Source organism: Stegastes partitus, unplaced genomic scaffold (assembly GCF_000690725.1).
Source record: "Stegastes partitus isolate 25-593 unplaced genomic scaffold, Stegastes_partitus-1.0.2 Scaffold2754, whole genome shotgun sequence".
In the NCBI taxonomy this organism is placed as follows: Eukaryota; Metazoa; Chordata; class Actinopteri; family Pomacentridae; genus Stegastes; species Stegastes partitus.
Genome location: NW_007580485.1, coordinates 3332 through 15741, shown reverse-complemented (window position 1 = coordinate 15741; position 12410 = coordinate 3332). Strand labels below are relative to the sequence as shown.

Below are 12410 nucleotides of genomic sequence, written 5' to 3'. Positions count from 1 at the left end.
TGTTAATGCAGGACGCCCAAGGAGGTCTCATAATCTCATTATATGGAATGAAGGCATTGTGAACAGCTAATCCTCTGCCTGCTGTGGGACCACCACTGGGATCACAAAGCTCCCAAAGGCTGTAAGAGAACTGAACCAGGAAAAGAAAGACAAGCAGAGAAATTGGATGAGCAGCAGTCTGCTAATGCAGAGTGAAAGCAAAGCAAAGCGTACCTGTAAGGTGTAGTTGGCCTTTTCACTGATGAGCTGGGCGATAAATTTGGCTGTATGCTGGAAATGGACTTTTTCTGCAGTAAAACAAAGACGCAAAAATATTAGTTGGTTCTCGTTTACGGATTCATCCATTTATTCCGACACAATTCTTAACCTACCGTCAGCTGTCGGATGGATAATAAGAAACTTCTTGTCCATGAATTGAGATGCTCTGTGCGCTAAATTTGCCGTCTGAAAAAAAAAAAAGGCACACGGGAGCAAATTAATACTTCAGTAATTATCACAATTGGAGTTTGAGTGTAAAAGAAATGCAAAAAAATCTTACTGTGTATGCCCTTGGATCAGGCTTGGGCAGTCCGAGGTATCTCTCAGAAAAAGCAGATGCTGGAAAGGAAATAAGGTTGCAGTTAGTATTTTATTTTGATATGACTCAGTGTTTCTAAGTCATTCAGGTGATAGTAACCTAAGTGCTTGGATGTCTTTTCTGGTTCTTGTAGATGGTTTCATCCAAGAGAGTTCCCTTATTCCAACTGGCTGGTTGGGAGTTCTTGGTATTAATTATCACCCCAAACTTAGTAAAAACTGAAGAGGAAGAGCCGCATAAATGGTGCCATCTCTTCTATTTAGATAGCACTTCCAGTTAAGCCCAGTCCTGTCCTGAAAGTAGTGTCCCTTATCCAAGAGATAAGTCTTGTCCCGAGAAGCTAACTCGATGGAGCGGCATTGGACGTCATATACAACCAGTTGGAGAAAATCCTAAATTCCTTGTACACTCCGACAACACAAGGAATGATAACATAGCTGGGCTTGGTGTTTCTTTTCCAGACGTCCTAGCGAACCACACAACGCCCATTTGGGGATAGCTACAGGTTCACAGTGTTCTCTTACTGCGTCTACACTACCTTTTTGTTTTCCTCTCCGTCTCTGGGGATTTTTTTTCCAGCCCAGCGGTGTAATGTTCTAATAACTCCCAGCTTGTGTTCCAGTGGGTGGTGGGAGTCAAACAGTCGATATTGCTCTGTGTGTGTGTGGGTTTCCTGTACGCTTCAGTGGGGCTTCCATCTTTCTCGGTTTTACAAAGCACAATCCAAAAAGTCAACTTGTTTTCCCCTGACATCCTCCCTCGTGAACTCGATGTTGCTATCCACCTAACTGGTTTGTACAGCGAAGGCTTCTGCTTTCCTGACTTTGCTGACAAGGTGTCGGGAATTTGGTTCGTGGCGTCAAGTGTTTCCAACCAGAGAGCTTCGGATGTCTGTATATGTGGATGGTGTGGCTTCTCCAGAGACAGATGATGACTTTTTGTTCCTTTTGGAGTTGTTGTCAGCCTTCTAGAACATTTTTCTGCTGTTGTAGGTAATACTGTAGCATGGTAATTGGTTTGGTAGCCATCCCAACTGGGCCTTTATTAAGGCAGTTAACATCTCTGGAAAAACACCTAAACACTAGTTGGGCAGTGTTGTACATGCAGTCCAATGCAGTAAGGAGTGCACAGACCTTTATATAGAGGAGACAAGTGCATGACTCAACACAGGCGATTCAGTTTCTTGGGCAAAGATTGAGCAGTCTACCGTTCACGCCTTAAGCTGTGTGAGTTGATAATAAATAGCGGGAACTGCAGAAGTCTTGCAAATGAGAGGTAAAAAAAAAAAAAGAAGCCCCGCTGCCCTCTGCTGAAGCACTTAGGATTTGCTTTGACATCAAAATCAAATGAAAATGTCCCATTAATACGAGGACTGATGCACCATTTCTGTCCCGTTCTGGCCATTTTTTAAAGGTTTTTCTTCCCCATTATTCAAATATATTCAGCCATCTACATATTCCTTAGTTTTCGAAGCAGTTGCAGACCGTCTTCATTTGCAATTCCAAACTTACACAGTGTCATGGCATGTCTCTCACCCCCTCTGGCAAAGCGAGAGAAATCAAATAGATGGGAAATCAGTCACACCGCAACGCCCAGCTCCTCCTTAATTTGCAGTTTCCTTACTCGGCGCGCCTACAGCTACGACGGCACCGTCTCTGTCTCTCTCCCGATACACCGCAAATTCTACATTTCACACATTTTATTCCTTTGGTAGCCGAGGTGAGGGCGGCGTAGTTAACTTTGTCTGGCGCCGCTAGGATTGGGTTCGAGCTGTATCTGCGCCATCACACAGATAAGACTCTTTTCTCTCCTCACACAGGGTACATACATGTGTAACACAGTCGGCGAAAGTAATCCTGGCTGCAGGGAGGAGGGGAGGAAGGTGCTAGATTTAGAATCTGTCTCTCTTTTTCCCTTTGAATTCGTTCTGACAGCGCTACCTGAGCTGGAATGATTATGCAGAGATACTGAATTTGTTTACTGCACAGCGTAGCCTGTAGCTTTTTAGCATTTGAGTGTACATATTTTTAAAGAAATCGCCGCAAACACAGCTTACCGTATAATTCGAAATCAGTGATGGGCGAGAGGACGGCGCCGCATTTTACGGGAGACTCCTCGCCGCTGACCAACAGGCTGGTCACATAGCCTCCGTACACCTGAGGGACGACAAATGCATGTTATCACAGAGCCAACAGGCTGCAGCGGAAAGAATAACCAGTTTTTTTTTGCAACCTGTTTGGTCCCTAGTTCCTATAATATATTAATTCTTTCAGGTACAGCACACATTGAGACTATTCTTACCTTCCCAAAAGCTCCAACTCTGGTTTTGTCAACATATGGCTCTTTTAGAATAAAGCTGTAAAAGATAAACATTGGTTCTGGTTAGGAGAACTCACAACAGCAACTGTAGCTAAAAGAGAAGTTGATGTCACACAGTGTTGTACCATGTGCTGTTACCTGTGTGCTTTTTGTTTTGTTTGCCTAGAAGTAGCTAAAATCAGTCAAATCTGATGAAAGATAAGGAATCCTGCTGTGCAATGCCAAGCAACAGCATTGATCCATACGATGCAGCAGCAGCCCAAGCAGAGATTACAGACCCTGATGCATTACCTCCACTGACATCCCTAGTTTTAAGACTGACTTCATGCACTTTGCGTGAGTTTATAAGTTACAAATCCCCGGGTCCTGAACAGCTTCGCGGTGGCTGATCTGCTGACTCACAAGCTGGCGAACGGTGGGAGTGAAATCACACTTGGAAAAACACAGCGGCACTCCTTATTAAGCCACAGAACTTTCAGAAGTATTCGGCAAATTTAATTATCGAGTCATACTCGGTGGGTTCGACAAGTCATGAGCTTCCAGGGATTTGTAACTTTAAACTTGTGCAAATTGTGTGCACTCACGCCCAAAACGAGACGTCTTTGGGATGGCGCATCACATGGAGCTATGATGTTTATGTTAGTTTGCATGGTGATCTAACTTCTCAGCTACCATCTCTTTTCTTTCCGACTTCTCCATAAGATGCGACCGATTTAAACAGTTCTTAATAAGGCGGAATGATTTAGGGAAAATATCTAATGGCTATTTTTCTGACAGATATTTTGCTTGAAATTTGAATTGCGAAACCATTTCTTAAAGTCGAGCTTCAGCTCAGTGTTCGCCAAAAAGCAAATTTAAAATATATGACTAAGCATTACACAAGGAGTATGGCATGAATTAGTAAAACCATTGACACAGTTTGAACTCTGGCTCAAGATGTGGCTAATAAACCCCAGCGTGTATGACTGAAAGTAAATTGAACTACATTACATCTGAGCTCACATGATTTACTCTTAGTCAAACTAAAGGTAAGCAGGTAACCTCACATTCTTGAACCAACAGGCACCATAGCATGATGTTAGCTTTACATTTTCTGTACACAAAATGTTTTTATCAGCTGTTTAAGAGGAGCTTTCATCATAATATTGAAGTGATTCACAGGGAAGGAAACTGATCTGATGGCACCACTCGTTGTAGTTTAATTATTTATGCAGTAATCCCTGATATGAATTCTCCCAAACCAGCTACTCGACATGTGTGAGCAAAAGGAGAGAAGGGTGAGAAAGGGTGTTTGTACGACACATTCTGATTTGTTTCATAGAAATTTAAATGTTAAAATGAGAAATTAATGTGCAAATAAGCCAATTTAGATCAAATTTTTTTGTCAATATTTGTGGCTCCATGTAAGCACAGATACAGTTTCATGACACACACGTCTAAACCTGTATTTAATGTCCGGTTTTCCAGGAAGACTTTTCCACTTACTTGAGCGCCTCCTTCTGGTCCTGCTCCTCGTACACTCCCAGCCTCTTCTGGATGCGGTGCAGCAGGTTGGTGCCCTGGAAGCCGCTGCCTCGCCCGTCGCAGCGCACCACGATGGCGCCGAAGCTGCTCACAAGAACCGTGGCCCAGTCCATGTGGAACTTCTCCGACACCATCTGGCCACCAGGTGTCCCGTCGCTGCACCACAGACAACCAGATCAGCACAATTAATGCTGTGAGGCACATTTTTAAAAAAAAAACTAACAGGATATGAGTTGGTGTCTGTGTAGATGCCTGAATACATAACATTATCCTCTCATTTACCAGAAACTAGTGCACAGGGGAAATACAGGAAAGCTTAACACAGAGCAAACATTTAAAATCAATGAGACTTTTTGCAGATATTCTACATTTGCACTCAGATATAAATTAGATTCAAACTACGAGGAGCTTAAACTGAAAGCGACAAGAGGATGAAGGAAGAGTCTCAATAAAACTTTAAGGTGGGAACTTCCTCCACCTAAGAGTAATGTGGGTTTACACAAAATGATGTTAGCATTTTTTTCAGAAACATGCCAGCAGGGGCACCGTTCTCCAAAGCCTCGGTTTGAGCTGCAAAGCAAAGCAGTCTGAGGCCCGAGGATAGAAATGCTAATGAAAGAACGGGGTGGAGAGGAGGTTAAGTTTCCCTGTTCCCAGTGTAATTATTATCCAGCTGGAGTAGAGGACAAAGCAGCGGCGCTCTGAGTGAGATTAATATGGCTGATTAAAACTCTGCTCAGGAAGTTTCCATTGATAAGGATGGACATGTCCTCTTCTAACTCGGGAGTGAAGTGTGGACATGAGTCAGCAGCGCTAATGGACACAAACTTCTTTTTTTTCTCTTGTCGGTGCGAAGCGGCGCGCTGATACATACACAAGCAGGAGCAGCGGGTAGTGGGCCGAGTCCGCGAAGCCGGCGGGTTTCAGGATTTGCAGGGACAAGGCTGTAACGCAGAGACACAACACTGTTAGTGCACAATAAATTCACTTAGTCCTCTTTAACGATAGTATATTGTGAACTCTATTAGCTGTTATTATCATGAACAAGGTGGCATAAGGTGTCACAAGTTAAAAAGTAAACACTAACATGCCTTGGTGCCATTTAACTGCTACAGATGGGTGACAAATTAAAGGAGAAGGTGTGTTAATAAGGTGTTTTGCCACCTTGTGCCACTAGAACAGCTTCACTGCTCCTTGGCATCGATCCCTCAAATCTCTGGACATCTACTGGAGTTAGGAACTCGATTCTTCCCAAAAATATTCCCTCATTTGATGTTTTGATGATGGTGGAGGACATCATGTCCAAAATCTCCCCTTTGTGTTGAATTTTGGTTCAGATTTGACGACCGCAAAGGGATCTGGATGGAAATGTTTCACCACTCAGAACAGCTTGTGACCCTTTTGCCATCTTAGGGGCAAAAATGCCCCTGAAAGCCCAACACAGACACCAGATCCCCTCGCTGTAAGGTCAAAGGCTTCAGGTTTTTTCCTTGAATTTGTCACCCGTCTGTTTATAGCATTATTTGCAATTTAAAAAAAGAATCCAACAACAATAATCAGTTGCTGCTAAAAATAAGACCTTTGACAAATTGTAGAAAAGTATGAGCATCTCTTAAGTATGATCGAGTTAAGAATACACACTAAACATGCTACTGTAGAGCCAAAATCTAATAGACTGTCCTCTTGTGCATTTGCTCTGTATGCAGCCATCTAGTGTCTTTACAAGTTCGTCTTAAAGTGCCTCATAACAACTTATTACACTGCGGCTGAGTGTTTGTCCGAGTGAGGAGACGTACTGTAGTCGTCCATGTTGATCTCCTTGTACTCCACTGTGGGCATCTGCATGGAGTCCAGAGTCTGCTGCAGGTTCTCGTTGCTCTCCAGCTTATACACCTCTGCAATACCTGAGGACAGCAAATCAGGAGACCAGTGAGATTACGGTTTATAGAACTTAAACTATTATTAATATTTAAGCAGGAGGTCCCTTTTTAAACCTATAGGGTAAATCCAGGTTGTGATTATAATAGCTGGCATCAAATATATGTTACAGCAAATCAGAAAACCTATTGGCTTATTTTTATTTCCATGTGATTGAATGGAAATGTTACATTTGTCAGAGACAGTAATATGTAAATAGACTGAATGTGATATTATGTACTGAGGCTGTATTGATCGAGCGTTTATTTTAAATTCATGATCCCAAGACATCAATTTAGTCAGTTTGATAGTGAAAATGTTCTCGTGGTTAAACTATGCCTCAAACTATGAGCAGCGACTTTAACTAATGGAAACCAAAGACAAAAAAAAAAACTAACTGCAGCTGAAACCGTGACCTAGATTCTCTCTTAAGACAAACTTTTTTTTTTTTTTTTCCTTCCTCGAGAGCTTCGTCCTGAAAAGAGAAGCAGCCTGCACTTAATTCAGCAGCTGCAGCTGGTTTGTCCTACACCAGCTTATCACCGGCTCGGCTGCCGAAGTCAAAGAGGCTGCGGCAAACGCTGCACGCCGCGAGAGGTTTGTGCGAAAACGGCCAAAAGGCGGCATCCAGGAGGGAATTGAAACAAAAAGGCTGCAACAGCTGCTCGTGCCCGCGAGTTTAGATAAAACTGGGCAGGCTGCTGGTTGGGGAAACTTCAATTAAAACTTCTGAAAGGAAGGAGAAGAATAGAGGAGGCTCCGTCTGGACTGCAGACTGGAGCTGAGCGCCGTAATCAGTGTGTTTCTGTACACGTGGACTCTGTTCTCTGGTATGACCTTGTTGCTATCAGCGCTCACGTAGAAAGACAAACTAGACGGACTGCCGGTATTGTATGGTGTAGACATTCATGTTCCATTAACCTTTTATACAGAATATACTATGAATTTATTATGAATATTCTGTACATTTACAAACTCTGTGCAATGTACGTTTTTCTATATATACTAGAATCTGTGCAATAATGTTATTTTTCTACTTATGGACAAATCTGTGCAATATAGACAAAACTTTAGCCTAGTATTTATGTATTTATCTATTTATTTGATATATTTTTCTCCTGATATTTGTTTAAATGTCTGCACTAGCCCCTTTGCTGCTATAACAATGCCAATTTCCCCAAAAAAGATTTATCGTAATGCATCATATTGATAACAAAATATGCAAAAACTAATGATATCTAACATACCTGCATAAAAAAACTGCATTTTAAATATTGCATTGACTGATTAACCGCCAGCTATTCTGATAATCGAATAATCAGTTTGAGTAATTTTTTTTTTAGCCAAAAAACGTCCAAATTCTTTAATTCTAAATTCATAAACTTGAGTAGTTTCTGGTTTCTCTCCTCTCCTGTGAAGGTAAAAAGCTGAATGTCTCTGGGTTGTGGATAGAACAAGCCATTTGAGGACGTCATCTCGTGCTCTGGGAAACATTTATCCCCCATTTTCTGACATTTTTATTGGCCGAACAACCGATCAATTAAATAAATGGATGGCTTTGCTGCAATGCCACTTACTTCATCAGCATCGGTCAAACCTTTTAAATGCACAGAACTCACTACTTTGGCAGGTGAAAATTTGGGAAACACTTACAAAGTGCATTACATCAAATAATCTACAATAATACCGTATAATTGCTGCATTTACAGACTTTGTCGGGGCACGGAGCTCGTATAGGATGACTACGACTGGCGCACACACACACACACACCGTCATAATCAAATTACAGTATGCTGATATTGCTGTTGGGCAGGTCATAATGTAATGAGGACATCCATTTTGAGGAGTAATGTGATTACTGCCATCTTGCCAGACTTGGCTTGTAGACAAACAGTGACTCAGAGCACAGGTGGTCGTTGTGCACCGCAAACACTTCTCCCGTCTTTTGACAAGGTCATTTTGAATGTAGTCATTATGCCGCTTGCACACAAGGTCACTTGTAATGTCTTTTAACATAATTCAGAGTCTTGTAAATGCTAATGCGGGCGCTCCGGCTGGCGGAGGTACTCACTTTCCGTGTCTTGCGACTCGCTTTCCGCGTCTCTCTGCGTCTTGTAAATGGCCACAAATGGGATATTCGGCCCTAAAGAGAAAAAACAGGATGGAAAAAAGTGTAGTTTGATGAGCATTTTTATATTTAGCAGTGACATAGGAATTGTTTTCACCTCAAAAAGTACTAGAAAGGGAAACGTTTGTCTTAGTTTTGAGGCTCTAAAGTTGTGACATGCAGGTAGATTGCTATATTTAGTTTCCGTGTTCCTCATCCGGTGATGTGAGTCTCCTCCACACAATCAGAAAGAGACACGCCAGATCTTTTGTCCGCCAGACAAAGAGCCAATTCTTTGCTTATTCGATTTATGTAATGCAATAGCCGAAATAGCTTTTTTTCCATATCTAGGCCACAAACAGAAGCAAAGCCTTAAAACCCCAGAACGGAGGGGGGAGGAGGCGAACGATTGATGCACTTAGCAGATTGAGAACACGACACAGGAAGGCTGTGGTTGTGTTGTGGTGGAAGCTACACCAGCCGGCCCCTCTCCATCTCTTAATGATATCACAACCTCATCACATAAGATCACGCGCAGGCTGTGAAGGAGAGAACTGGATTACAAAGATAAGAGGTTCATGAAGGGATTTTCTGGGGTCAGCCGAGACGGTCTGGCGGTCACTTTTCATCTGATCCGACTTCGCCGACGATTCAGAGGTGATTGACGCAAAAGTGGTGGATGAGTGATTAAATATTGACGCCACGGGCTTCACGTCAGACTGAAATCACAGGTTCGGGCTCCATTTTTGCGGCGGAGCGACAACAGCGTGATGACATTTTTGATATTTCTCTGATCTCGAGAAGTGGCTCGTCTGTTCTTTTTTTTTTTTTTTTTCTATTTTCACACCCAGCGCAGCGCGTGTGGATCAAAGGTGGAAGGAGAAGTGCAACCAAGTGGGGAGTTCCTTTCGTTTTTTTGGTCTTCTTTTGACACTTTGATGAGTGCACGCATGCGAGCTCCGGGTCTATTTATGGCACAGTGTCACTTTTCGCAAAGGTGATTCTATCAGGAGGTGCACATAAAATACTTGATAGAAATATGAAATAGTTTTGCAATAAAACCAAAGTACATTTACCCAGTTACTTCAGTGCAACTCTTAGGTACTTTATTTTCCATTTTATGGTATTTATACTTAACCCCACTTCATTGGAACACTAAAAACAATGCATTGTTAAAGGCTCAACTATCTAACAGTGAATGAAGCATGTAAAATAAACTTTACCTCTGCTTATTATAACAATAATGTACTGCTAACATGATACTGCATCAATAATAATGAGTCAGTAGTATGTTATAACACTGTTATATGGTGGTAATTACTCAGTTTATGTACATTCAATAGTTTAAGTACATTTTGCTGTTGATATGTTGATTTAAGTAAACTGTATTTAGAATTCATTTATTGAATAACTCTGGAAAATTTAGACTGACATGAAAAAAACAGTTTTATAGAAATATTCCAACAGCTAAATGTGTATATTTTAGTAGTTTTAACATTAAAGAGCCCATATGATGCACATTTAAAGGCTTATATTTAGATTTTTTGGGATTTACTTGGATATGTTAACGTATTAATGTTGAAAAAATACATGATTTTTCTAATTATTGTACATTCCAGCTCCACTTCTTCTCACCTGTTCTCTGAAACATTCAGTTCTGTCTCTTTAAGGATTTCTTCCCCAAAAAGCCTGTTGGTCAGATGAGCTAAACTATTGGTCACAGACATAACCCCTAAAGTGCAGCAGCTGTAGCGGGGAAATAATAAGCTGCTGATTCTGTGTTTAAAGGCCAAACTAGCAGCTAGTTATGCAAATGTGTTACATGATGACATCAATAAGTAACAGCAGACTTCAAATGAAGCATTTCAGGCTGGTAAGGAGAAGTGGTTTTCTGTAGTTACATGCACAAAACAAGCTATAACAGGCTCAAAGCAAAGGGGGAAACCCTAAAAAAAGCAACATATGGGCTCTTTAATGAGCGATTACTACCTTTAGCTAACATTTTCTCCTGCGTTATGGAGACACTATGAAACTAGTTCAGTTATTTAAAGCAAGACAGATAAATGAACTGCAACGTTACATCTGCAGCTTCCTTCCTGATGCAACAGTATTTACTACCAACCTCTGCATAGCCTAAATAATGAATATTACAACTTTAAAACCTACTCAAAGTGGCAAAAACTGGATGAATGGCCATTTACATTATGGCTGATTAACTACAACACCTCACTGATTTGTAGCTGTTGGGCTGTTATAGAAGTTGCTTGGATGCATCCTCTCAGACTTTGTGGACATGCACTTTACAATGTGTGTGTTACAACAGCCTTTATAGAGCGAACAGACGGCTGAAGGCTACCTTGGCACTTGAGCAGGAAATAGCTCATGTTGTGGCTGAAGGAGCCGCTGATGTATCCACAGCTGTCGGACAAGGCGCAGGACAGACAGCGGCGGTTGAACGAACCAAACGTGTCCGCGCTGCCAAATGAAACAAGACAACATTTTGCAGATTTTTTTTTTTTCAATCTAAACAAACAAACAAACACCTTTCCCCACTATCAACAACAACAACTACAGCTAGGATTACAGCAAACGTTACCTGTACAGATGCCTTCTCTTCGGACCATCTTCGGTGCTCAAGAAGTATCTACGTTAACAGAAGAAACGACAAAAGTGAAGTGACAGCGGATTGGAGCTGCCCCACATTGTGTACAGTGATGCATAGTTGCACAAAACCAGCTTTTGTTTTTTTGGTCACCTGTCAGCTTAGAAAAATGGAAAAAAAGCACCTGGAACACACAAACGCTACTTCAGCTACTCACCAGAATAGATGCTTCATAAATGAATGATGGGGGTATCAAGATGGAGGGGAAAAACTGGAGGGGGTGAATCCTTTTAGAACCAAAGTAGGTCAAATCTTACCCCCTTGGGAAGCAAGTTTTTTGGGTGAGACTTTTTCAAAACAAACTCTGGGAACAAAAGGATACCCGTGTGTCTATATCCAGCATATGTGTGTGTGTGTACATGTGGAATCATGTTAGTCAGATCACAGCGGCCTCGTGGCCTGAGATGTAGGAGGGAGAATATCTGGGAGTGATGGGGATGAGTCACACTCCTCTGTTACACCCGCAATATTCATATGGTGGGGAGCTGAGTGAGCTGGGACGGTTACAGTTACTGTAAGAGAAAAACGTCTCTGTGCTGTAAAGTGGTTATATATTGTATTTAATACACATCATGACAATAAACGGGGATTTCGGTGCTAAAACATTCAAATGATGGGTCCGTCTCTGTCCGTGGTGCTGAAATATTCTGTTTAGCAACACAGAGGATGTGTTAGCCAACCAGGACGTGCTAATTTTAGGTGTTTTGTGATAAAACAAATTTTTATATTACTTAAGGACCAACCTATATATGTGACAGCGACTTCTGCAAAGTTAAATATATTTAGCTATAATGAGAGTAGTAAACAGTTTCATGAATGTGTTGCACTGCAATTTTATTTATGTACTTGTTGTTATTTCTTTGTCTAGGCGGGATGTTGCGGGTTGTTTGTGCGTACTCACATCAGCTGACTGTCCTCGTTGTAGGCCAGGACCTGGGTGACGTCCCAGTCTCCAGACGTGATGGACTGCAGCGTGTCTGTACTGGTGTTGGGCTTCAGGTGTGGAGAGATAAAAAAAAAGAGAAAGAAAAATAGAAGAGAAAAATGTTATTTTATTCTGAAAAGTGCATGAATTTCTTTGTTTTCATTGCAAATTTGCAATATTCTCTTAGTGCATAATAAATGAATACAAAGTGAGCAAATAGTCCAGATGATAAGTGTTATGTGGCTCTGCAATAGAAACTGCTTTTCAGTCTGTTTGTCTGCTAGTTTGAAGTGTCTACCTGAGGATGGTGGGTCAAACTAAAAGCTTAAAAATGCCAAAATTTGAAGGAAAATAACATTGAGTTTATATTACTTAAGG

The 12410-nt window shown here is 41.5% G+C and overlaps 1 protein-coding gene and 1 long non-coding RNA gene across 2 annotated transcripts in view; both read right to left on the bottom strand.

Moving 5' to 3' along the window:
* Positions 1 to 213: 213 nt before the first annotated feature.
* LOC103375666 (dipeptidyl aminopeptidase-like protein 6) lies at positions 214 to 12148 on the bottom strand (the record flags this gene model as incomplete). The annotated part of the gene is made up of 12 exons (XM_008305978.1): positions 214 to 287; positions 372 to 444; positions 539 to 597; positions 2634 to 2733; positions 2879 to 2933; positions 4382 to 4576; positions 5295 to 5364; positions 6217 to 6324; positions 8410 to 8481; positions 10802 to 10920; positions 11042 to 11089; positions 12009 to 12148. Coding segments are annotated over 12 exons (1113 nt in total), but the record flags the coding sequence as incomplete, so codon positions are not given.
* Positions 12149 to 12299: 151 nt separating this feature from the next.
* The window catches only part of LOC103375665 (uncharacterized), a 2985-nt gene continuing 2874 nt past the window's right edge, over positions 12300 to 12410 (bottom strand). Inside the window, exon 2 of the long non-coding RNA XR_521232.1 lies at positions 12300 to 12330. This is a non-coding gene — a long non-coding RNA (uncharacterized LOC103375665). The remainder of the gene's footprint in view (positions 12331 to 12410) is intronic.